Genomic DNA, 25662 nt, shown 5'->3' on the forward strand with positions numbered 1-25662 from the left:
TTGTGTTTTGTTAGCAATCATAAGCACACACAATTTACAGAGGAGGACAAAGTCTTTTGAGAAAATGAAGGGAATAGTTTTCACATTCCACTTTTAAGATATCACAACAGTAATGCTATATGTACATAATCAGAGTAGTTGTGTGTCATATCAGGTTTTCTATGGGATGTTTAGGTCAGCTGCTGCCATACTGACCCCACATGTGTGAGGAATGGGACTGCAGAGTATTGATCATAGGGGCTAGATAGATAGATAGATAGATAGATAGATAGATAGATAGATAGATAGATAGATAGATAGATAGATAGATAGATAGATAGATAGATAGATAGATAGATAGATAGATAGATAGATATAGATAGATAGATAGATAGAGTACTAAAACGTACTGAAGGAAATATAATTATTTACAATACATAATATTCAAAATGTACAGTATTGTAAATATACAGTATGCAAAACTGTGGAAATCCATAATGTAACAAAATATACCTTGTGCAAAAAGATATAAATATGTAAATCATGGTATAGCATCTATCTATCTATCTATCTATCTATCTATCTATCTATCTATCTATCTATCTATCTATCTATCTATCTATCTATCTATCTATCTATCTATCTATCTATTCGAAATGAATACACAAATGACGTTTTCTGGGAACTCACGTGATTTCCGGTGTTCGTTGTGTTGTCTTGTGGGTGACGACGCATGCGTCGCTTAGCACCACCTATGTCCGTGAAGAAGTCGCAACCGTCAAACACGAACCCGAACTACTACTGTGAAGGAAGCATTCGCCGTTGAGAGTGTTACCGTTCAGTTGAGCAGTTGGGTAAGTTTAACCCTAGTTTTTTGATTTAAGTGGAAACAGAGCAGCTATTCGGCATTAACGGGACTTAACAATGTATCAAGTGGGATTAGCTTTCGTTTTTGTTGCGTTAGCTACCTGTGCTCGAGCTCGCCCAGCCTGGTACAATTTATTGAATTTAGCAAATTAATATCATCGAATTCAGACAGTCAGATAAACGACGTGTCAGGTACCGTCACCCTGATGATCTAGTGGTAATTTAGGCATGGGTCCTCTCTCAGTTGTTGTCGATTTAGTGAGTAATTCACGCCGTTATTACTGTAACGCGTAACCGCCCACAGTGTGTTTCGATGGAGGAAGACGGAGAGCAACATGGATGACTTGCCAGTATTACAGACTGGGATTTTATTTCTGTATAAGCAGCTTGGTAGTTCTGTTTTTCCTAACGTATGCCGAATTGCTTATCAAATCTTTCGTGTTATTTCGTGAAGAAGTAGCTCGTTAAGATTACCCAGATGAGCAGAGCTACATTAGTGTGCTAAAACAGACAGATTTTGAATTGAGTTTGGTGTGGTGAAGCCCGTAACAACGCTATGCGCATTTGCTTACAAAGATTAGCCTTTGACCAATATACAAACTCTCGATTCGAGATATTTATGTTTATTTCTATTAATAGGCATTCCAAGCTGAACTAAATTTGGTTAATATGGCATTTTTTACTTCAGGCAAGTAAAGTAACTCAAATGATATTCGCATGTTTGCATGAGCTACAGGTCTTCTAGGTAATGTCTTCCGCAGTAACAAAACCTACTTGAATAGGGTCCTTGCTAGTATTACCATCCTAACTGAGTTAAATGTCTGTATGTCTGATTCACGTTGATTTTGTCTTAACAGTGAGAGCTGACTGGCTTGAATCAGCCTGAACAGAGTCAGTCATGGTTCTCTCTACTCTCCTCCTACTGAGTCTTGGCCTTCTAACTGCTCAAGGTGAGTGCAGTGCGGATAAGCCTGTGATGTGTTATTGTATACACAAACTGGTGTTTGGTTTTAGGTTAACTTGCCCTCAGTTACTATACACTTCTTCTTCTGTCACACTGATCCTCTCCATCCCTCTTTTTAATCTCTCTTTTTGTTTTTAATTTAAAAAAAAAAAAAAATTATAGCTCAAGAGTGCTCCAGGCCTGTTGGAGGGCCCAACATGGGTTTGAGTGACAAGGACATTCTTTTACAAACGTTCCCAGATGGGCACAGAGCTTCCTTTCGCTGTGATGTGGGCTACACTCCTGCAGGAGGGTCTGCAGTCATCACTTGTACTGCTGGGAGTTGGAGTCCTGTGCGGCTTACATGCGAGAGTGAATATTATCACTTTATTTTACATTTAAATTCCTAATAGCAGCAGTATTTCACACCTAGTTCAAGCTGGTAATATTCTCAGATTTGGAGAATGAGTTTTACTTAAAAATGTTGTTAGTGATAAATGTTGTAGGTGATTATATCTGCTGACTAGACTGTTCACTTAGTTGTACATGACATTGTCCAGTAATTTGTAAGGAAGGGACCTAATTGTAAGCGTTTTCTTGTTTCAGGAAAGAACTGTGGCTCAGTTGGACCATTACTTAATGGACAGGTTGACTACCCTAATGGACCACTGTTTGGTGAAAAAGCTGTGATCACTTGTAATGAAGGGTTTGTATTAAATGATTCATGTTCAGAGATTTAATTTTTACATACTGATTGACAGTCGCATATTTAAACAAAAATCTTGTCTCCCATGATCTTTCCATATAAAAACAAACAAAAATGATTTCATTCGAAGTGGATGTTCAGTAGGGCTTGCTTGTTGTCAAGTGAAATGGAATTCCTAAGTAATTTTTTTCTCCTCTTAACTAGTTACATACTGGTTGGTCAGAGAGAGATCAACTGTGGAGACCAAGGGTGGTTGGAAAGGTTACCTGAATGTGAAGGTTGGTAATCTTTGTGTATTAATACATAGCTCATACATACATAATTAATGGGCGCCTTCTGTTTTTATTTTAATGCATGGCTTTTTTCCTGCAGTGTTGAAATGTGATCCACCAGCTGACATAACAGATGGCAAATTCAGTCCAAACAAAGAATCCTATGAATACAGTGAAGTTGTACAGTACAGCTGTGTAAATGACTATACACTCAATGGATCAAAATCATTATCATGTTCTACGGATGGAAAATTCACACCTGATCCTCCAACATGTACCAGTAAGCTTTTTAAATTATTTTTCAATCCCAACTTTCTTAGTTCTTTACCATGTCATCTCAACTTTGGTTAATATGTCTATTTTGAAATTTCTTTGCCTGCAGGGGTTGAATGTACTGATCCTAAGATTGAAAATGGCACATGGAAAGAAGGTGCTCGACCTCCATACAGGTACAAGAGTGCAGTGACACTCCAGTGCAATTCTGGATACATTATGAAAGGAGCATCTATCCAGACATGTGACATAAATAGTCTGTGGTCTCCTGGACTTCCACAATGTACACGTAAGTCATATATGAAAATGACTGCTTACTTTAATGAGTTTCATCAGATGACAGCATATACAATGCCGATAAAAAGTATTCACCACCTTGGACGTTTCACCCTTTTGTTGCTTTTATACATGAAATCGTGGTCAATATAATTGGGCTTTTTAGGCAAGAATTTGCTTTAATATCAAAGTGAAAACAGATTTTTATAAAATCATGTCAACTAGGTAAAAATATTTAAGGCAAAGTAAATGATCATGTAAATTTTCACCTCATTCAAGTCAGTATTTAGTAGATGCACTTTTGGCTACAGTCTCAGCACTGAGTCTGTGTGGATATGTCTCAATCAGCCGTACACATCTGGACAATGCAATTCTTCTCCATTCTTCCTTGTAAAACAGCGCAAGCTCTGTCAGGTTACTCAGGGATGTGGAGTGAACAGCTCTTTTCAAGTCCAGCTACAAATTCCCGACTGGATTGATATCCGGGCTTTGACTTGAACACTCCAGAACATTCACCTTCTTGTCTTTGAACCATTTCTGTGCATCTTTTGCTGTACGCTTACGTTCGTTGTCTTGTTGGAAAATAAACCTTCTCCCAAGTCATAATTCTGTTGCAGACTGAGTCAGATTATCCTCCAGGATTTGGTGATATTTTTCAGCATTCATATTCCCCTCCTCCTTTACAAGTCTTCCAGGGCCTGCTACCAAGAGGCATCCCCACATCATGATGCTGCCACCACCATGCTTCATGGTGGAGATGATGTGTTTGTTGTGATGTCCAGTGTTTGGTGTTTATCAAACATAGCATCTAGTCTGATGGCCAAAAAGCTCAATTTTTGTCTCACCAGATGGAAGAGCCTTCTTCAAATTGACCTTGGAGTCTCCCACATCCCTTTGGGTGAATTCCAGGCGAGATTTCATGTGAGCTTTGTTCAGCAGTGGCTCTTTCTTTGCCATTCTTCCATATAGCTTTGACTGGTAAAGAACCTGAGCAACAGTTGTTGTATGTACAGTCTCTCCCATCTGAGCCACTGAAGCTTTTAACTCCTACAGAGTGGTCATAGGTGTCTTGGTGGACTCCCTCACCAGTCCTCTTCCAGCCCGTTCATTCAGTTTGTGAAGATTTAAACAAATGTCATACTCCTTCCATTTATGAATGATCGTTTTAGCTGAAGTTTGTGGGTCCAGTGAGTTGGAAATGTTTTTGTAGCCATCTCCTGACTTTTCAATGATCTTTTCTCTCAGTTGCTTGGAGTGTTGTTTGGTCTTCATGTTGCAATTTTAGCAGAAATACTGATGAACCAGAGACTGAACCTTCCAGGTAAATGTGTTTTTATACTACAATCACTTGACACCCATCACCGGCACTCGGGCGATCTCCTTTTCAGTAATTGTGACACTGCGTGCATCACCTAGCCAGACCATTATTGATTTAGATCGGTCACTTTAATGGGGGTGACATGATTTTGTAAAAATCTGTTTTCACTTTGATGTTAAAGAGGGTTTTTCTTTTTTGCCAAATTCTTGCCAAAAAAGCCAAATTATATTGACCATGATTTCATGTATAAACACAACAAAAGGGTGAAGCATCCATGGGAAGTGAATACTTTTTTTAGGCCTCATACTTTTGCGTATCTGTGCTTTCTTATTTAGATTAAAGTAGAGTTTTTCTTCTACCATGCTGACCTACTCCCTTTTTAAAATAATTACAGCTGGCTGTTGTACCAAGAAATCTGTGTTTCTAATATGATTAATCTTCTTTATATTGTAGTGCAGAAGAAAGTCAGTGTTGCAATGTTGCCTTGCAGGAAATTGCAACTTTTATTGTAACACAATCTTAAACAATATCCCATCTAATTTAAAAACTTTAAGACTTTGACATGTTCAAATTAAAGGTACAGTCACCAATTGTAAACTAATACTTTTTGTCAAATTCAGTGACTCTCTTGTACACAGGAGGGAACCAAACAAAGTAGCTTCAACCAATCTATACAACACTTTTTCAGTATTTCCTGTGCATGTTTAAGCTTGTGCATAGGACGTAGGGACAGGGAGAGGAAGGGCCCAGTGTGAGTGAGATGGTAAATCTGGCACATGCTATCTAAATATGCTAACTAGCTAAATGTCAACAATATCGCTCCAGAATCAGACGGTGCCCATATTCTAACATTACATTACTCATGAACTCAGTTTATATTTAAACTTTCTCATGATACAGTGTTGACTCAGATTTGACACCCTGGATGTAATTTTCTCAAAACATTGTGTGTAGAGTAGTTATTGAAGTGGTCCGGTCTCACTTTTCCTAAATCACAGCAGTCACAACATACCAGCCAGTGCATCATTATAATATCCTCACAACATTCTTTGCCTGCAGCGGTTAAATGTACAGATCCCAAGATTAAAAATGGTGATCGGAAGGAGGGTTCTCAACCTCCATATAGATACTCATCTACAGTGACGCTGGAGTGCCATTCTGGATACATTATGAAAGGAGCATCTACCCAGAAATGTGACATAAATGGTCTATGGTCACCGGGACTCCCAGAGTGTAAACGTAAGTCATAAATGAAATTAGCTGTGTTTGTATAATTGGCTTGATCAGATGCTCTCTTTGCTTTCTGTATTTACCTGAGGAAGTGGTGTCTTGGACGACTGGTAGTTCCATGCTGACAAGGAGAGAGGATTATGGGGCTTTAGTTAGCAACAGGCCACAATGACTGACTTTTGTAGCGATTAATAGCTTCTGGCCAAGGCTCATGATGGCAGGACACAGCAACCTTCAAGGGCAGTGTAGCAGTATCTGATTGGCTCATGTAACTACGTCATCATTGCCACAAAAGTCCTGTGCCTTAGGTAAAAAAACAAATCAAACCCTGTTTCCAGCTATTGGTTCAGAAAATCATGTCCAAAACTTGCATTCCTAATCACTGCACTTTATCACATTATAATTTCCTACAATACAACATTCTTTGCCTGCAGTGGTTGAGTGTACAGATCCCAAGATTGAAAATGGTGATTTGATGGAAGGCTCTCAGCCTCTATACAGACACTTATCTAAAGTGACCCTGCAGTGCAGATCTGGATACATTATGGAGGGAGCATCTACCCAGACATGTGACATAAATGGTTTATGGTCACCTGGACTTCCAGAATGTAAATGTAAGTCATAAATAAAAATTTGTACCGAGATGTGATTAGCTTAATGAGATCATTCTTATTACGTTTATAGGTTCAATCTATGATTCTGGAAAATGATTGTTGATATTTAGCCAGTTAGTACATTTAGGTAGTTATCAAATGTCAGAATTACCGTCCTCTCTCTCTCTCTCTCTCTCTCTCTCTCTCTCTCTCTCTCTCTCTCTCTCTCTCTCTCTCTCTCTCTCTCTCTCTCTCTCTCTCTCTCTCTCTCTCTCTCTGTCTCTCTCTCTTTCTCTCTGTCTCTCTCCCTCTCTTTCTTTTGCCCCTTCACTCTCATCTCCCCTCCTATTCCCCTGTTCTGTACATGTTTGTGCTCGTGTACTTTAATACTTGTGTACAGGGCACACTGGAAGTGTTGTGTGGATTGGTCCAAGTTACTTCCCAGCAGTGTCCCAACGCCTGATTTAGTCTTTCCAGTACACACACACAAAACAAACAGCTGGTGGACTGTGAGCAGATTTTCACAGAATTTGACAAACAACATATTGGATTAGAGAAGCTGATTATACCTTAAAGTACATGCGATTTTCCTTCTAGATTAAATTGCCATTTTTCTTTTGCAAAAAATAAAATTTGTTAAAATAAGTCAGAATGTAACTACTGTTTAAAAACATATTTGCACAATTTTAAAAAAATGTCTCAAACTGGAATGTCCATTTTCCTTGTATCTGTAAATGACAACATTAAAAATATGCCAAATTTAAAACTCAAGGACAAATCCAGAAAATTGACTGTAAGTCTTGCCTGTTTGGGAATTACCTTTTTTTCCCCAGGAAAGCTGTAATAGCATTTGGATTGTTTGAGATATGGATGTCATCCTTTACTACATCAATGAGTACTATATACTCCTATTTTAAAATAATTCTAGATGTTTGCTTTACTGAGAAATCTGTTACGCTGTCATGTTTATGCTTCTTTTCATTGTAGTTCAAAGCAGAATCAGTATTTTCATTACAATGTGGCCTTGCTGGAAATTGCAACTTGGACTCTTAAATAGTGTCTCATCTTGTTTAAAAACCCTTATGTTGCATGTTACTTTTACTGTCGCATTAGATTAGTCAGTGCTAAACACTTAATGACATCATAAGGTTCTATAATTATTTCCTCACAACTTTCTTTGCCTGCAGCGGTTGAATGTAAAGAGCCTACCATTAATAATGGTGTTTTGAAGAAGACTTCTCAAGCCCCATATAAATACTCATCTACTGTGACATTTGAGTGCGATGCTGGATACTCTATAAAAGGATCACCTACCCAGACATGTGGCAGTGATGGGCAGTGGTCACCTGGACTACCAGAATGTGCATGTAAGTCGTACAAGGAAATACATACTCAGATTTGATTTGTTTGGCTGAGATAATGCATAATAGGCTTAAAGGCATTTGGCTGTCACTAAACTCAAGGATAAATTCATAAAATTAACTTCAAGTCTTGTCTGCTTGTGAAATGTATTTCTCAGTGGTCATATAAACATATGTCCTCAGATAGGATAGAGAAGAGGTGATGTAGCATTTGGAATGTGCTTGTTATAAAAATAATCATTTCCCCACAGATAATGCCATCATGACATATTAGACATATTTGAATATATTTCCTCAATATTTGATGACTGCACGGCTCTAGTTGACATTCCTATGTAAAATACAAATATGATGGACTTTTTACTACTTCACCTACCTCTGGGCTAATGATATATATGATTAAGTAAAAAAATGTTTTGTTAGATTCATATTTTTTTTGTTTTCTTCTTTTTTTGCTCTTATGAAATGTGTTTTTTTTTTTTTTTTTTTTATTACAGCCAGGGCCGGTGACGTCGGTAAATATGTGGGGATAACTTTTGCAGGTAAGATTCAACTTAACCCTTTACCAGTTTATTAAGATCGTAATATCGGCCCAAATGAGACCATGATGGCCTCAGCAAAACAACATTGTTACATTACAATAGATGATAGAGTTTCTGAGAGGGCATCATATTCTTATTTGGATCAACAAATAAGACTAGTGAAACATTCAGACATTAGAACGTACCCATGCCACTTTGCCAGCCTTTATTTGTACATGATGTGTACTTTTGATGTGGAATGAACAAATTGGTGACAAATCAGAGGAAAAAAAAACTACATAAAATGTCTTACTTAATGAGATATTGGGCCAAGATAGCTTCGATGCATCGTGGTACTGAAGTGTCTGGACCCTTAATGGAGAGAAGAACACCATTCTTTATAATAATATTCGTTCATTTGGTGTTATATTGATGATGGTGGTGAGTACAGTTGCACATGCAAGTCCAGAGACTGCCAGAGGTGGTCAACTGGGTTGAGATGTGGTGACTGTGAAGGCCATGGTATGTGATTTTATACCCCAACAATGGAGGCATTGTCATCCTGAAAGAGACCACTCTCATCATGATAGAAAAGACAGTCACTCAGAACAAGTTTGTATTGATTCTTTCTAAGACAACTCGTGGACCCAAATCGAGCAAAATGCTGCCACAGCATGATAACACCACATGATGCCCTTAATTTCAGGGCCAGTGTTTCAGGTTTTGCCTGTAATTTATCAGCCCTCTCTACACGTTTCTGAATAGCAATGTTTTAGCTGCAGTAATGTCACAAAGCATCTAACCTTTGAGGTGGTGGGATGGTGTCAGATATATTATTATATTATTGTGGTTCCATTTGTTGGTTTCTTGGTAACTCAGCTTTTTAAAAAAGTCATATTAAAACATGTCCATGTTTTTTTTCCTCATCAAAGTGCTCGTGGTTATTGCTGGGGTATTCCTTTGTTGCATCTACAAAAAGAAACGGTAAAATGTTGTTTTATTCAACTGTACAGACTAATCCTTGCTTTATCTCTGTCATGGCCTCTGCATGTTTTGTTTGCCTCTCAGACCAGCCAGTCTCAATGTTTGACACAATATTTCCAACTTTTTGTGTCTGTGTTTGTACTGAGTCACTATTTTCACTCTGTCTATGCTTTCTGCTATGCATGTTGAAATTCCTGGCATTTGAAGGCTTCTTGGCTAATCTGCCACAGTTTATCACTGAAATATGCACTCAAATCAGTTGATGATACAGAGCCTCTATGTCACTGAGGGAGAAGAACCTAGTATGATGTGTTTGATTCATATGTTGATTAATGGAAATCAGCAATAAGCAACATGTAGATAAAGCTTGTAGTATTCATTATTTACACAAGTATTAACAATGTAGCAATAGTGAGATGATCTAAAAATGTGATTTTCGGATATTAATGCATATTAATATGATGAATAGATTTTAATATATTAATCTATTGCTATCTTTATACTTGAATCTGTCAGTTGTATTATATGCACATTTCCTTGCCGTCTGTCAGAAACAGAACGGCAAATTGCAACAACTTACATACCACACCTTCTCTCAAAGTAGGGTTTTAAGGAAGTGAAACTCAACTGGTAATCAACTATATTATTTTGGTAAACCAAACATACAGTTAATAATGAGAAAGAGAAGGCTCAAAAGGTTTTTTTAAATTTTTATTTATGTTTTTAGGAAAAACCTTTAGAATCATTCCAAGCACTGCTGAGTTAAAGAATGATTTGTAGTTCCTTTGGTTGGTGGATTTTTGCATTGGCTAATTTTAGTTCTGCTTAAAAGGAAGTACTAGTATGACACGTTTCTGAAAAAGTCTCTCAGGAAACACATTTTGTTTCCTTTTGAGTCGGTTGATTTTGTGTGACGCCCAACTTGTGGTATGGAAGAGTGTTTTAAAGCCTTCCACTTAATACTTGCTGTTGCACAGCTTTTGATATTGTTTGGCAATTAAGATTTGAATTTTTTAGGGTTTGATTTTCCTTTAGAGCCCAAAATGTCTGCCATAAAGTAATAGCAAAAAAGTGACAAGGATCAGTCAGTGAAATATGATGAAATATGACAAGCAGAGCATTTGGTGGTGGTATAGTCCCTTATTTCTTCCTGCAAATGAGTCTTTACATTGTTATTATAAAGATCCCACTTGTTATATTAACATTGTTCACACAGCATATGAAGTCTCATCAATTCAAACTTTAGAACACAAGGCTAATTAAATGACTTTATAAGAGCTTTTTGAACTTCTGTCCGAGTGTAACAAATAGCAGATGTAAAAAAAAAAAAAAAAAAAAAAAAAGTCTTTTGTCCTTGATGATGTTGCAGTGACCTGTTAATTTCTGCTGTCAGAAAATAACAGGTAGTATTTGACATCTTAATTTTACACCTTACACAAATGTGGATATTTCAGCTGTGAAAGAAACACTGATAACTGCAAGCATGGTTGATATGTGCATGTGAGGTATTCTTTGTTGGTGAGTGGTGTGTAGGCTTGTGGGCACGTCTCTGGGCTTCCTCAAACTCTTCTAACTTCTTGTCTGCCTTGTTATGCGTAAGCAGTAATATTGACCAGTAATTACTGGATTACAGCTCTCGGAAAACTGACAAAGAGGCTCCAAAACCTGGAGAGGATGTAGCACTCTCGGTAAGATGATGGATCCTTGAGCACACCTGAAATCATTAATGTCAAGCGAACACATATGATTAGCAAGTGTAATTTGATAATGTAGGCATACATCCATGCTGTATGTCCATGGTATATATGTATTGGTCAAGATGTATTTTTTCTTCTGTTTCTTCTCAGCTGCTAACTATCCTGTGGGACAGCTGCTTGTGTAACATCTTGCACAAATATTCTGACCTTTTTTTCTTTATTTTTACAGGTCTTTAGAGGATTTTACACTTTACCTAAATACGTTCTAATTACTTTTCTGTGCTTCCTTTTTTTCTGTAGTAAACATCGCAGTCCTGTTGGTCCAACATTACTGGCTGTAAACATGGATTCTTGAGAAGAGACATGTCCCTGGACCAATCTTTGAATGTAGGTGCCCTCCCTGTGCAATGTGGATGGCAGGAATTTGTGAAAACCTCTGAATGCCAGCGTGAGACTTAGAAACTGTTGCAAATTTAGGTCAATCCATTTAGTTTATGCTATAAGTGGCTTTTCTGAGTAGTTCAAAATAATAACAACCTCTTGTTTTCCAAACATCAGTGATGTTTGAGTTTTTCAATTCTGGAAATTAGGAAGGAGTGGAATTTCATGTTTATCCGAGAAGCTTAGACGCTACATTGACTTTGAACTTTTGCACTATAACACAGAGCACATCTCTGCTTGGCCATTGCCTTAAGTCTGCAGAAATCATTGTTCTTTCATATAAGTCGTTAGGAATAAATTTATTTTGAACAACAACATAAAAAGCAGTTTTATTTTAATGCTTAATAACCAAGCGGATACCCTGTTAATATTCGCTTACATTGGAAATTGCACCATTGGTGTAGCTGTAATTGAAATTGTTGATGCCACAGAAAAGTTTTGTTTGTAAAGGAGAGGCTCCTCGGTTACAACCAGTCTGTCAATCTTTAAACTTTCATCACTTTAATGGAAACATTAGGGTCTGTAAAACAGTCCCTAGCATAGTGCCTGAACGTATGGTGTGTACATATAATATGCCTTAATGCAAAAAGTGTTTCAGTGTGTTGTGTCTCAACTGTATTTGTTTTAATTACACGACTGTTGTTAACTAACTTTAGCCTGATATTTATACCAAAAAGTTAGCCATAGTTAATGCTGGGTTTTTGTGCTGTGTAGTTCCACCAAATTCAGTAATGGTACGTGTCCATGGGGGGCTTTTTTGGACATGAGGGGTCACATCGCTTCCAAGCATTAAACGCTTAATAGAAATGCAACTAGGCAGCATCATGATAGATGACTGACAGGGAGCCAGTACAGGCCAAACCCTCCTACAACAGGGCAAACACTGGCTGCACCTGACTGGACAGACACTAGACCTGTAGATTGTTTGTTCCTCAATTTCAGACATGGCTTCTGGATGCCTCTGATTTGCATAAAGTAGCCTAGAACTTAATTTAATGCAAATGAAGAGTGGGAAATGTAATGCACCATCTCTTGAAACACAGTGCTACCAGAATGCATTGCACAGCTGCTTGCATAGACAATGAACAGGAAGTGCTGAAATGATAGATCCTGTGGATGCGTACCATATGTTTTTGTTAACAAAGAAAAAAATGATCTTTAATAATATAAATTCAGGTTTTATGCCATCTAAATTATTAATTGTTCTTCTTGTAGGTATTTCATATTCAGTGGCTCAGGCTTTGTATTATTTTTTTCACCACTAACTGTCCAGAGGATGAGAAATATTGTGAACATTAGGACACAAGTATGTTGTGTGAGTGTGGTTACAAGTTGTGGAGAACGTAATTTCTGACAATTTTGCACTTCCTTTGCTTTCTCTTTATTTATTCGAATTTAAAAAAAAATTCCTATCAAGCCCCCTAAATGTCACAGTCAGATTTTTTTAAGGACTACATTTGTGTTTCCTTGTAATAACTCCTGTCAGTAGCAAAAAGGGCAGATGATGTGACCCTTTACATGATGCTTTTATTGCTTGCTATGCATCTTGAAAGGCCAGTTTCCAGCAGTATTCAGCTGCTGGATGTGGCTGTGAAGGTAAAGTTATGGCCGGATATATGGTTATTGTTGCGGTTCAGTTTATGATGCCATATGTCCAGCTGTTACTATTTGGCGCTTGTACGACAGATGTGTGCATTTGGGGGTTCAACAAATACAATGGTCATTCAGCAAAACAACCACTGCACCCACACTACTGTTGTATGTAGTCAGCATGACAACCATTAAAAATGAATATCTCACAGCCAGAATTGTAGTAATGGCTGGAGCCACAGCTATATTATCCAAAGGCTGCAGTGAAAAAGTCAGTCACGACAGTGGATCACTTACAAAGCCAGTAAACTAGCTCCTCTGGTTTCCCTTTTAACCTCCTAAGACCTGGTGTCCACATATGTAGACATCGTTTTTTTTTTTTTTCAAAAGCGTATTGTTCATAATAAAAAAAATGATAAAAATAACAATATAAATCTAATATGAATATAATAAAATACAAAAAGATATTAGATATTATGCGATTATTATGTTTATTGATTACTCCTTATCTCAAATAATGAGAAAAAATCTAAAATGCAAGCCCAGGCAAAGCTCGGGTCTTAGGAGGTGAATGCAGTGGTGCAAATAGCCACAGCTGAGGCAGCACTGACTCTCTGTATTTGCAGCCACTGACTACAAGCTACATGATATGTAGTAATAATATGTATTACAGTTCAGCTCATACAGTTGTAATTGCAGATAGTCTGTGCGCCGTCAGCTGTGGCTGTAGCCATTGTTACCATTATGTCTGTGACGTTCATTTGTCATGGTTGTAATGCTGACTACATGCAGCAGTAGTGTGTGCACAGTGGCAGGTTTGCTTTCTGAGTGTTGTATTGAAACTACTGTATTCCTGAACTGCTATATAAACTAACACATCTGTCACAAAAACTAACAGCTAAATATATCTATAGCACCAAAAACTGAACCACAGCAGCAATAAAAGTCACAACATCAACCATATATTCAGCTGCACCTGTGTTCACAGCCAGCAGCTGGATGCCATCAGACTGGCCTTTTAAAAGAAATAATGAGCAATACATGCATCAAGTGTCACATTGTCTGTCTTTTCCAGTGTTTCCGTAAACTGACATTGTATTATTCATAGACCTGTCCAACACAGTCTTCGTATGGATCAGAAGGAGTGAAAAGTGTATTGCAAAGTAATGCAAAACTATTGCAAGTGAATGCAAATCAAAAAAATCTTGTTGGCGCCCTTGCGGGGCTCTGTAGCGTCAGAATATCTTAAGTTTTTGTGTTGTTTTGAAGCAAGCAAAACTGTATTTATACTGGCACTAAATTTTGTACTCAACGAAATAAAACAAGAGAAACAAACAATAAAGACTCTGTGTTTACAATGTACTCTTAACGTTTTTTCCCATTTGAAATGAGGTTTATGTGAAAAAAAAGAATTTTACTGTTACATTTGGTATTTAGTATACAGGTATGATTACCTGTGAATATGGGTCTGTGTATTTATCTGGCAATTGGATATTCCATTCTGAAACGGGTATTGAAAAAAAAGTGGTTATTTGATCTTTGTTTTAAAATACAAAAATTAAAATTGAAATACAAGGCGTTTTTCCTTTTCATGATCAAAAAGGGATGTACAAAATTTTTAAAATGCTTTGATTTTCATTTTATATTTAGAATAACAAAAAAATAAAATCAGTAAGAGACAGAAACGAAAAAAGGTCTTTTTTTTCATTTTCTGAGACCGGAAGTGGTCATCAGCAAGTGTGGAGCCAAACGACAACAAGATTCTCAGAGGGCGGAGCCAGAGAGCAGCGATTGGTCAGACCATAGATCATATTGAAGACAGCGCGCTAGCATATCTGTTCTATGTATATCTATGGTCGGCACGTCTGGTAGCATCTCTGGCTGCTGTTGACCTTGTTTTTGGAGTAAAACACGGTAAGAAGATAAATACTTCTAACCAGTAGCGTTATTTTGTTGTACGTTAAGTCAGCGATTTGTGAAGAGTTGTGTTTTGTCGTGTTTGAGCAGTTGGTCCGGACGCGTTAGCTAGCTAAGCGGCTAAGTTAGCTAGCGGGCTAATTAACACAGGTGGCTAACTTACCTCTGAACACCTGTGTTAGTTGCTGCTGCAGCTGTCCGTCAATATTAGAATGACCTTCTCAACCTGTATTTCTCTGCTGTGTATTTTAGCTTTTAAAAAAGTTATTTTACTTTAAGGTTAACTGAAACCCGTTGAGCTGCACTGAAGTTTAACATTCAGCTGGTTTGAATTAAACCGCCCTTAACATTGTGCAACATTACCTCTCTGAATCTCCATAATTTCATTAAATTCCTTCTCTCTTCCACTGCTCAAGTTCAATCCAGTATAGAAAATGATATTAATAGTGAATAAACTAACAACCAGTCATTGTATTTATTTATTACTGCATGTATTTGTAGTAAAACATGAGTTGAATCATCCTACTTTTGGATCTAGAACTGCACAAGCCGTTCATTTTCAGTCACCTGACGAGTTAAACTCCCCTTTTTATGTGAGGTTGAAGCAGAAAATCTGAGTTAACAAAGAAAGTTGTTTATAATTTGCGATACCTGTTATCTCTGACTGAGGCTTTAGTTTTTGTTGAGCTGATTCACATATAGAAACTTTGTTCAGGAAAATTTCTCAGTAGCTCAGAGGACAGGCTGCTTTTTACACAACCTTGTAAGAGAATGTCTGTCAATGCTTTCAGCAGAATTTAGAAACACAACACTTCCTAAACAGATATTTTGAGGCTGTGAGGTTGAACGTTTGAGAATATATCGGTGTGTTTCTTTGTGGTCTTTCTGTTTCTAGGTGGAAGCTGAATTAGTAAGGATGACTCCTGCTCCTGTCATCTCTAAGCTCCTCACACATCTTTACCTGCACATGAGGAAAATCACTCCTGTAGAATGCAGGTATGTTTGTCATTATTATAAAAAGATGTTGCCTGGTGACCTGTCAGAAACCCATTATACAGAGTCAGCCAAAATAATGTTTACACACATCAGGAAAAGAAAAACTTGCATAAATATTTCAATACCAAATTTATTCAGACATCATGAGATTAATAAAAGTTATCTTTGGCCTCTACAATTATAAGAGATGCTCAAAGTGGTGGCCACTGGCTTCCAGACATTTCTGTTGTGTTGTAGATGTCACTTGCTGATGCTCCATTCATGAGGGTAGCGCCATCTGTTGGGAAAACATCGTACAACAGGACACAGAGTTATCGTGATTTGATCAAACTTTGAAAGAGGAATCTATATGTGCAGAAGTACTTATACAAATGAAATATTTATAAAAGTTTTTCTTTTCCTGATGTGTGTACATTATTTTGGCTGACTCTGAACTTAATGAGAACAAAACTGTCATTTAATTGTTGCTTTGAAAGCTTCTTTAGTGAAAACCAGCTGGTGTTCTGCTTTGAAACAAACTGCTGTTGAGGTCTGTGTTTTTAGGTTTAACCCCACAGTTTCTGAATGAACTGATAGTTTGTTTTTTTTCCTGATCAATGTGGACATAATTGATGGTAACATTTACTGATCATATAATCAGCATGACAATATAACAGTATAATATTATGACCACCTGACTAATATTGTGTTGGTCCCTTTATGCTGCTAAAACTCCTCTGACCCAGTGGTTCAACAGAACCTCAAGGATCAAGGAATCTTTTGTTGTCCCCATGGGGCAAATCACTCTACAGTCAGCAGAACAAGAGTCACAACAATCGCGGAGTACCAGTTACATAAAGCACAGACAACAACAATAAATAGGACGAACAGATTAGTCAGTCACTTGTTTAGCAGGACAATTGCAGCAGGAACAAAAGAATGCTTGAGTCTATTTGTCCTGCATCTTGGCAGGATGTACCTGCGGCCTGTTGGGAGCAGCACAAACTCACCAACCAAGGGGTGGCTCTGGTCAGTGAGGAGTGTGTGGGCCTTATTTAGGGTTCTGAGCTTATATACATCAGAGAGATTGTTGAGGTTAATACCTGCAATTTTGCTGCATGCTCTCACTATACCCTGTAATTTGTTTTTGTTTTTAAGTGAAAGTAAGCTGTACCAGCAGATAAAAGAAAAAGTTAAGACATACTCATTAAAACAAGAATAAAACATTTTCATAAAAGTACTATCAACCTTAAAACTGCAATTTCCTATAAAAATACATGCGTTGGTGCACCTTCTTACAAATAGCATCAACATGAAAGTCAAAAGACAGCTTGTCATCAATATTAATGCCAAGATATTTATAAGTATGGACCAGCTCGACGGCTTGATCCTCGATGACAAGAGCAGGGGGGACTGACTGATGTTTGCTAAAGTCTATGAACATCTCTCTGGGGATGTTCTGTGGATTCTGTGGGTCCTGTGGGTTGCAGGGTGGGTCCTACCTAGACCAGGCTGATCCTGGACCATCCCACAGATGCTCAATCAGATCTGGATGTGGGGAGTGTGGAACCCAGGTGAACAGCTTAGCTCTGTCGTGTTCCTCGGACCACTCCTGAGCAGTTTTAATTTGTCCTGCTGAGGGTGGCAGCTGGCATCAAGGACTGCTGTTGCCATGGAGACTAGGGGGTTGTTTGTCCTGCAGTGTTTAGGTGGTGGTACATGTCAAACATCCACATGAACGTCAAGGTTTCCCAGCAGAACGTTGCATTAGAACAAGATGATGGATGTTGTTCTCTTCAGCTGTCAGTGGTCAGAATGTTGTGGCTGATTGGTGGATCTGTCTGCCTTTACTCTGACATCCAGAGTTATACAAAAGTGTAGTATGTGTGCAGTGCAGAAGAGATTTACTTTATTGTATGCATTTTTTTTTTTTTTTTTACGGGAGAGCATTTTTTTTATCCACCTGAAGGAGACCTAATCTTTCCCTTCAAAGGATAGTTAATAATTACTACGGCTTCCATAGTGGTCCCATCAGAGAAAATCATATCCATATACAGATTTTTATTAATTCCAGGGCTGGTTCAGTAAAAATTATAATAATAACTACATCAGATAATTCGCAGTTGGAATTTTGCAGCCTGAGAGATGGTTGAGAAGGTTTGCAGTTCTTGTTTTAGCAATATGTTATAATAGAAGATCTTTATTGTCATTTTACATGACATTATCTGCAAACCAGCAAAGTGTATCAGTCTGAGGTATCTAAAAATAAATAAGTAAAGAAAAATGCTTCTAAAGCCAATAATAAACAGAATATTTTGAGGGAATATTCTAAAAAGGAAAGAAAAGCTCCATTCTCACTCCTCTCAGGATAAACTGTCATTAACATTGACTTTAAATTTAGCTTCAACACAAGATAAAAACATTTACTTTCATTACTGATGTTGTCAAGTTTTAATAAAGTTCATGCTACTTTTATAAAATGATGAAAGTGAATAAATTGTATTTCTGTGATCTGTGTTTGATTTCTGTCTTTTCTCCTGTCATCCAGATGTTCAGAGGGAGATGATGCCACATCTGGTCCAGCTGATGGAAGGTCTTGAAGTTCTCTGACTGGCCTCGACTGAAGATGGTCGTCTCACTGGATTTAAGGTTCAGATGCTCCGTAACAAACTCCACCAATGAGCCAACAGGGAAGCTTTAGGTTTATTAAATGTTGCTATGAAGGTTTCACTGTTTTTCTTTGTGAATGCAATGTGCTCCAACTGAAACTTGAATTAGAACTTAGAAGTAAATCCTTCCATTTGAAAGGATTTAGTTGCATTAATAACCTGATAACATTCAAATTTTTATTCCAGTCTTGGTTGGAAATAGAATCTCTGTATTGATTCAGGTAAAAACTGAACTTCACAGCATGTTGAAGCAAAACAACCAGATGAAAACTGTGATGGCGTTGGATTGTCAGACCGTAATGTTGCAGCTCAAAGCAGCTTTTCTAGCTCAGTTCATTCTGACATTCAGCTATGAATCAACACAGCAGATGGTGATCCATGCTGTGGAAGTCTCACATCTCCTGATTTAATGGAGCTGCTTTGCACTTTTTACACTCTTTATTCACCAACACTTTATTTAATAAAAGTCCCATCTAGTTTTTATGAGGAATGTGATGTTTTAATTTCTCTGTGAATAACTGCAGTCTAATGCAACAGCTGGAGTTGTAACATCTGTCCTGATATTGATCATGAAGTATTGATCAGAATACTTATGGTTAGTAGTCATCCCTGAAGTTTTACATTAAAATCTTTACTTGTGTTGTGAACTTTGGTAAGAAGCAGAAACGTTAGCGTTGCCATGGATACATGAGTGTTAAATTCTGTCCATGTTTCCATTTTGGGAAATGCAGTCCAGTTCCAGAATGTGGAAGAATTTAGTCTCACAATCACAGACAACAAATATTAACTGAAAGTCGGGTTATTGTTGTTTATCAGCACAATACAAAAAGATTAATGTTAGAAATATTCCAGTTAAGACTCTAGAATACCATGATTTATGTATATTTACCTCAATAATATGAATGTTCAGGTTAAGATTGTACAGTGATATTTATTATGTAAGTTTAGCTGATTAAAGTTTATGACTGCACTAAAATATTATTTAAATTGACATCATTATTATAATATTTAGGGTCAGACCCTACAGTACTGCGATTAAGAAATCAAATATTCTATAAAATGTAAATACACTGAACTCATTTGATATATTTAAGTGAGACTCTAGAATATTATTTGACACAAATCTATCGAAATCAAAATTTTAATAATTTTCATGCCAAACATTTACTGGACTGATTTAAACATTAAAATCACTCCTTTCTAATCCTCTGCTGTACGTTCAAACCTGAGGCCTTAAATAGAAACACACAGAGAACAAGTTCCTTCTTGAAGGAACTTCTGCAGAGTCCTGGTTCCAGAATATGATGATAGAATTATAGACAAACTTTAACAAAAGCCGCCTGAGAGTTTACAGGTTTTTATGTTGGATTTCTTCAGTAATTTAATGAGCGTTATCAGCAATCATCAAGTGTTCATTTAATGAACTTCATTTTCTAAAACATCCAGAATTGGAGCTCATATCTTTGGCAGCTGTAAAGTTTCTGCTCCTTCAAAGTTCACAACACAATGAATTAATTCCTAAAACACTCTCAATGCTGGAGAGCATTTGTGATGCTGAAGCAGTGATCAGTTTTTCTGTTTCTTCTCTGGAGATGCACAATGAGGGACGTCTGCAGTGACTGAGAAAGAGTCTCACCACATCCTGACATGAGGAAAAAGACTTTATTGAAGACTACAATGAGAAAAACTATCAGACAGCAGACGGCATGCATTCAAGTTGAGCTCTGAACATTTGATCTGGAACAGGAATTCAATAACAGCAGCATGAGCTTCATTTCAGTCTGTAGCTGCTGAATTCATGGATGAATCATCTGGCACTAGAGAGGAAGACCATCAAACATCCACGTCAGCTGATGGAGGTCCAAGAGTCTCACCGAACAACCAACCTACAAAGTGAAGACCTCAAATCTGATTGGACGGCCTCCTATTCAGCCACATGTGTGAACAAATGCCTCTGAGTTGATTTGTTTTCTAAAATAAATCTAGTTTGAGTCCTAATCTATGCCTGTGTGTTTGCTTCTTTACACCGCTGTTAACAGTTTAGGCTGTTAGATTGTTCCAGATAAGACAAGTACAAGATCCTGCAGAGCCGTTCTACCACGAGCCTGACAGGAAGAACTCCAACAGCTACTCAATGTTCCTGTGGTCCCCTCAAGGCTACAGGAGGAGTCCTATGAGGACGAGCAGGTCCACCTGATGGCGGCCAGTCGCTGCGGTTCAAAGCCAACACCGACTACGTGGACTTCTACTGGACCACACGGAGGCCTTCAAACCGGACCACCAAGTTCACGGACTCCCCGACTCATGGGTCTGAGGATGCCGCCGAGCCTTGGCCCAGCCGGCCTCCTGTCTGTGGGTGTTTGAGTGCTGAGAGGTTTGTGGATGTATGTGAACGTGTCTGTGTTGAAACAGCAGCTTTTGACTCACTAACGCCGGGAAAAACCAAGAGGTCCTTTATTTGTGACTTGCACTAAAAAAACTGATGAAAATAAGTTTGCCAGGGTTCTGACTGATAACAGATTATTAAATAATGAAAATAATTGTTTAAATATTCCTTCAAACAATCCTTTTAGGTCTGTATTTCCTTTGCACTGACTTCTTGGTATATGTACAATGTTTTGGGTGGAATATACCATTAAGCCCGATGTTCAAGGGTTCTTCTGGGAATATACCATTAAACCAACCTTTTAGGTAAATGTTCCAGGATGTTGGGTAGAATATACCATCAGATCAACCTTTTAGGTCTACATTGGAAGATTTTAGAGTAGAATATTACTCCAAACCACTGTTCCCTCTAAGCTGCGCGCGTGCGCAATTGCGCACTGCTGACACGGTTTCCGCACACAGAAAATCTGCGCTGCGCACAAAAAAAAAAAAAAAAAAAAATCCAACCTAAATTGTAAATAAAATAAACACGTCACAATTCATTCTGTGCTATTTTTCAGTGTGAGTCAGTGAGTGATCGGTGACTGGCTGCTGCAGCCAACGATGCGATTCACATACGTATTTACCATAGACTGTATATAATGGTATTTACGCAGCTAATCAACGTCAGGCGTCCTTATGTGCAGCCACCGTTGTTCTCATAGATATGAATGAGTTGTGAGGACCCGCCCCTTTGAGCTGCGTGCTACGGCGAGGCTAAGCTAGTGGGGGGAAAGTTTCAGTGCATTCTGTTGATGTAGACGGCGTGAAAACGGAAACAAGTATGCTGGCTCACTGTGCTGTATACAATTACACACTGCATCGTACGATTGAGACAAGGAAACTTGGAATGACTTTTCATAGGTAAGAATAGTTTTTGGCTCTTTTGTCATTATTAAATCTTGTTGAGAGCTTCCAGTCTATGAGAGCTAACTAGTTAGCCACTAGCAAAACGCTAAGGCGAGCTAGCATCTTGACAACCAAATACCAGACAATTAATAGTAGCTGTAGTATAGTTGTACAAGCAGTAGTAGTAATACTAAAAGTACAAGCAGTAGTAGTATAAAATAGCTGTTAGAGTCATAGAAGTAGTATCAGCATTTGTAATAGTATTACAAGTTGTAGTAGCAGTGCCAGTATCAGCAGCAGTAGTTTGTAGTCACATTGCTATTACTACCACCAATACTACCAATAGTAGTTTTAAAGCCTAACTCATGTATATCCAGATTACCATCTATGTTCTTCCTCCAAACACATTTTATGATTGGGATTACAGGCAGTTCTTTAGGACTGCTCTCAAATAATTGAAATGTTACTAAACAAGGTTATACTTATCAAATTAAATAGCTCTGGACTCCAGTATATTTGCGTATTTGGTTCTTTGTACTTAATTTATTAGCGTGATTTCTTTTTAATATGTTGTGTACAGACTTAATTACTTCTGTCTACTTTTCTTACTCCATGTAGGTTTCCCAGAGACTATGGGTTGAGGAGGAATTGGAAGTTTGTCGGCTTAGACCTGGTGTCATTCCATCAGTGTTTAACTTCCCCGCTCATCTTGGAAGAGTACATGCCAGAAAGACCACGACCAAGCAGCCTTGAGATCTTAGGCAGCGTTTCCCTGAGGTGGGTGTCAACAGTGTTCACGGTCAGGTCTGTGGTAATCCCGTCAAAAAACAAAACAGAAAAAAATCTAGATTAGAAATCAACACATAACCAAAGCACTCTGTGTATAAGGCCATAGTATAGGATGTAGTTCAGAAAATGTCAAAGTATAGTATGCTTTACTCAAGAATAACATAGTATGGCCTGTAGTTCATAGTATAGCATGTCGGCAAAAAAACCCCATAGATTATTATGTGGTTCAAAAAGCTCAAAATGATAGGATGTTGCCTAAAATTGTCATGTATGATATGTGGTTCAAAAAATGTCATAGTGCAATATATTGTCAAAATAGTATGTAATTCAAGAAAACATCAGAGTATAATATGTCATCTAAAAAATGCCATAGAATAATAATTTCATTGCACAAGTAAAAGTATAGTAACTTTTAAAACTGTTCGAATTCTTATATGTTGCTAAAAAAAAAACAAAAAAACTAAAACAAAAAAAGTCACAGTAATATGTCAATTAAAAAAGCCTACAGTATAGCGTGTTGCCCAACAAACATCATAGTATAGCATGTTGATCTAAAAACGTCACAGTATAGCCTTTAGTCCACAGCTGTCAGTAGGTGAGGAGCAACATAAAAACAGTACAAATGCTGGTTTCCAGAGGGTTAGACAAGAATTTATTTGAAAGAGTAAGTTTACAACAACACAACATGTGAGGGGGGTTAAAAACATATGGGTGTTAGTAAAATAAAAATAAATCAACAGAACTAAAAGTGAACTTCATGTTGACATTGATGGGCATTCCAACCAGGAACAAAGTAAAAGATAAACAATACAAAAAAAAACTCTTCCTGTTCACCTCTTAAAACCCCAAAACACACCGCAGTAGCACCCTAAACTAAAATTACCAGTGGGTTCCCTGTTTTCCTTTCTGAACAATTCAAAGGTCCATCTCTATCTCCCCACACATCCACCAACCACTGGAACACATCTCCAAAGTTCTGCCGGGCCAGCTCAGCTTCCCCTCAGAAGAAGTGCCGCCACCTGCCAGATGAAGGAGCCTTTTGAGAGGCAGCTGGCATCGTGATTGGACTGTACTTTGGTCTGTTCCAATCCAGCTTCAGCTCCAGCGACGGCAGGCGGGACGAGTCAACGGAGGCCGGGTGGACGAAGGCATGCAGCTGAGTACAATCCAGAAAACAACAGAGGAGGAGTGCAGTGGCCCAGGGCCAGAACAAACAGAGTAGCATCGTATGTCTCTTAGAAAATAACATAGTATAGCCTTTGGTATGAAAAAATGCCATCATATACATCGTATATTGTACAAATAAGAAGTCAAAGGAAAGAGACATACATTGTAGAATTGTAGTAATTGTGGGCTGACTGATTTACTGATTATCCGTATTTTTTTACTGATTTACGGTAATAAATACATTTAAAAATGGTGCTACTTTGGCTCTGAACCTTTATCTACCTGTGGTCGCTCTCTCTTCTGGAGTGATTTGATTGGTTATACGTCACGAATAAAACTCCTTTAACTTAACATCTGTAAACAAAACAAAAACGTATCAACAAAGTTTTCTGTTAAAGTTTGTGTTCTTCTAAGTTTAACTCCAAGGTTTTAAATACTTTTATTTACTGCAAATGAATATCTACTCCAAATGTCTCACTAATAATCATTATCAGCCTTAAAAACCCACAAAACACCCCTCTATACTCGACCACACTTAGTACAGTGTGGTTCCCCCTTCTGTAAATCTGCTTGGAATCTTCCACTTCCTGTTTGTCAAAGTGGCCTTCTACCAGGACAGGTTTTGTTGGAGCTCATGCAACAAACGTTTTGGGTAACTGCACTTTAATATGTATGGATGACACTGAATTAGAGTCTGTTTTAATGAGACTGAGTTAAGATGTGTAGCTGTCATTAAATAGGAAATTATTTCTCAGAATTCACAGAGAAAAGTCTGAAATGTTTGCTAGGTTAGCGTCCCACATGTTCTTTGGCTCAGCTAAAGCTAACTCTCTCCAACTTCTGGATCTCTTGAGTTGCTTGTTGTTAAAATATCTTGCTGTAGGTGCTGAAGCTCAGAAAGTCTGAGATGTTTGTTCAAAATAAGCTCATTCTCAAGTCTTATCTGAACTGTCCTCTTTTGTTTGAGCTTTCCCTAAACTTAGGAGTTAATGACAGAGCAGCACATCCAGACTCAGTCTCATTTATGTAGAGATTAAACTTCAGTGTCATTCATTGATGTTAAAGTGCAGTTTTTCAAATGTTTGTTGCACATGCTCCCGACCAAACCAGTCCAGGTGGAAGACGATGTGAAGAGAAAGGTCCAGAGGATGAATATCACACATTTACGTTGGAAATAAATGTCCTTTAATTTGACATTGTCATGCAAATGATGTTCAGATCTTTGAGTGTTTTGTTGATGTTGGTTTCTAAATGTTTTTTGACACTCGGCCACAAAGATTAAAACCTTCTACGGCTCACAAGCTGCAACAATTCACACATTATCAACTATCTTTCTGACCAAACTAAGATAAAAATTGAAAAAATGCCTGATTCCTGCATCATGAATGTAAATCTTTTTGGTTTTTATGACAGTAAACTGAATATATTTGGGTTTGACATTTTATAAACCAAAACAAGAAATGAATTACTGGAGAAAACGACAGATTAATGGACAAAGAAAATGTGTTTTCCAACATATATGGCTGAATTACTCCAACATTACAAGATACATACAATTTAAATTCTATTTTATTTATATAATGCCAGTTACAGGTCAAATTGTCTGAAGACGCTTTATTTTTTTTTGTCATACTTAAAATATGACAAAGTAAGAAATTTAAAGCTCTTGACTAACCCAATTTATTATTTGGTTTTTAAGAGATTAATTAATTCAAATAACTAATAAACATGAGGTCAAATAGAAGGAACAGTTTTAAATACTGTAGTCCCACGACGACAAGAACAAAGTTTGACAACAAAAAGTAAATCTGCTGGTGGATT

The 25662-nt window shown here is 37.6% G+C and overlaps 1 protein-coding gene and 1 long non-coding RNA gene across 5 annotated transcripts; both read left to right on the top strand.

The window, feature by feature from the left end:
- The first annotated feature begins 680 nt into the window (after positions 1 to 680).
- Positions 681 to 14413, top strand: LOC111586001 (complement receptor type 2-like). Of its 4 annotated transcripts, XM_023295655.3 has the most exons (14): positions 681 to 833; positions 1704 to 1796; positions 1973 to 2161; positions 2396 to 2495; positions 2700 to 2773; positions 2868 to 3047; positions 3150 to 3329; positions 5694 to 5873; positions 6299 to 6478; positions 7645 to 7824; positions 8316 to 8360; positions 9272 to 9323; positions 10957 to 11011; positions 11321 to 14413. In XM_023295655.3, exons 2-14 carry the CDS (start codon positions 1745 to 1747, stop codon positions 11321 to 11323), a joined length of 1470 nt encoding a protein of 489 aa, XP_023151423.2. In that variant the 5' UTR covers positions 681 to 833; positions 1704 to 1744; the 3' UTR covers positions 11324 to 14413. The 4 variants fall into 4 exon arrangements, with proteins under 4 accessions (XP_023151423.2, XP_023151424.2, XP_023151425.2 ...); XM_023295656.3 differs by lacking the exon at positions 10957 to 11011; XM_023295657.3 differs by lacking the exon at positions 6299 to 6478.
- Positions 14414 to 18598: 4185 nt separating this feature from the next.
- LOC129349495 (uncharacterized) lies at positions 18599 to 24094 on the top strand. Its single transcript, XR_008602522.1, has 2 exons — positions 18599 to 22662; positions 23596 to 24094. It is a non-coding gene; the product is annotated as an uncharacterized LOC129349495 (long non-coding RNA).
- Positions 24095 to 25662: the final 1568 nt, after the last annotated feature.

The sequence above is a fragment of the Amphiprion ocellaris genome, chromosome 8 (assembly GCF_022539595.1).
Source record: "Amphiprion ocellaris isolate individual 3 ecotype Okinawa chromosome 8, ASM2253959v1, whole genome shotgun sequence".
Classification (NCBI taxonomy): domain Eukaryota; kingdom Metazoa; phylum Chordata; class Actinopteri; family Pomacentridae; genus Amphiprion; species Amphiprion ocellaris.

Coding starts and splice junctions, on each gene's coding strand:
- LOC111586001 (XM_023295655.3), top strand. CDS start 1,745: ATGGTTCTCTCTACTCTCCTCCTACTGAGTCTTGGCCTTCTAACTGCT. Junction 1,797..1,972: donor TGGCCTTCTAACTGCTCAAG/GTGAGTGCAGTG, acceptor AAAAAATTATAG/CTCAAGAGTGCTCCAGGCCT. Junction 8,361..9,271: donor TGTGGGGATAACTTTTGCAG/GTAAGATTCAAC, acceptor TCCTCATCAAAG/TGCTCGTGGTTATTGCTGGG.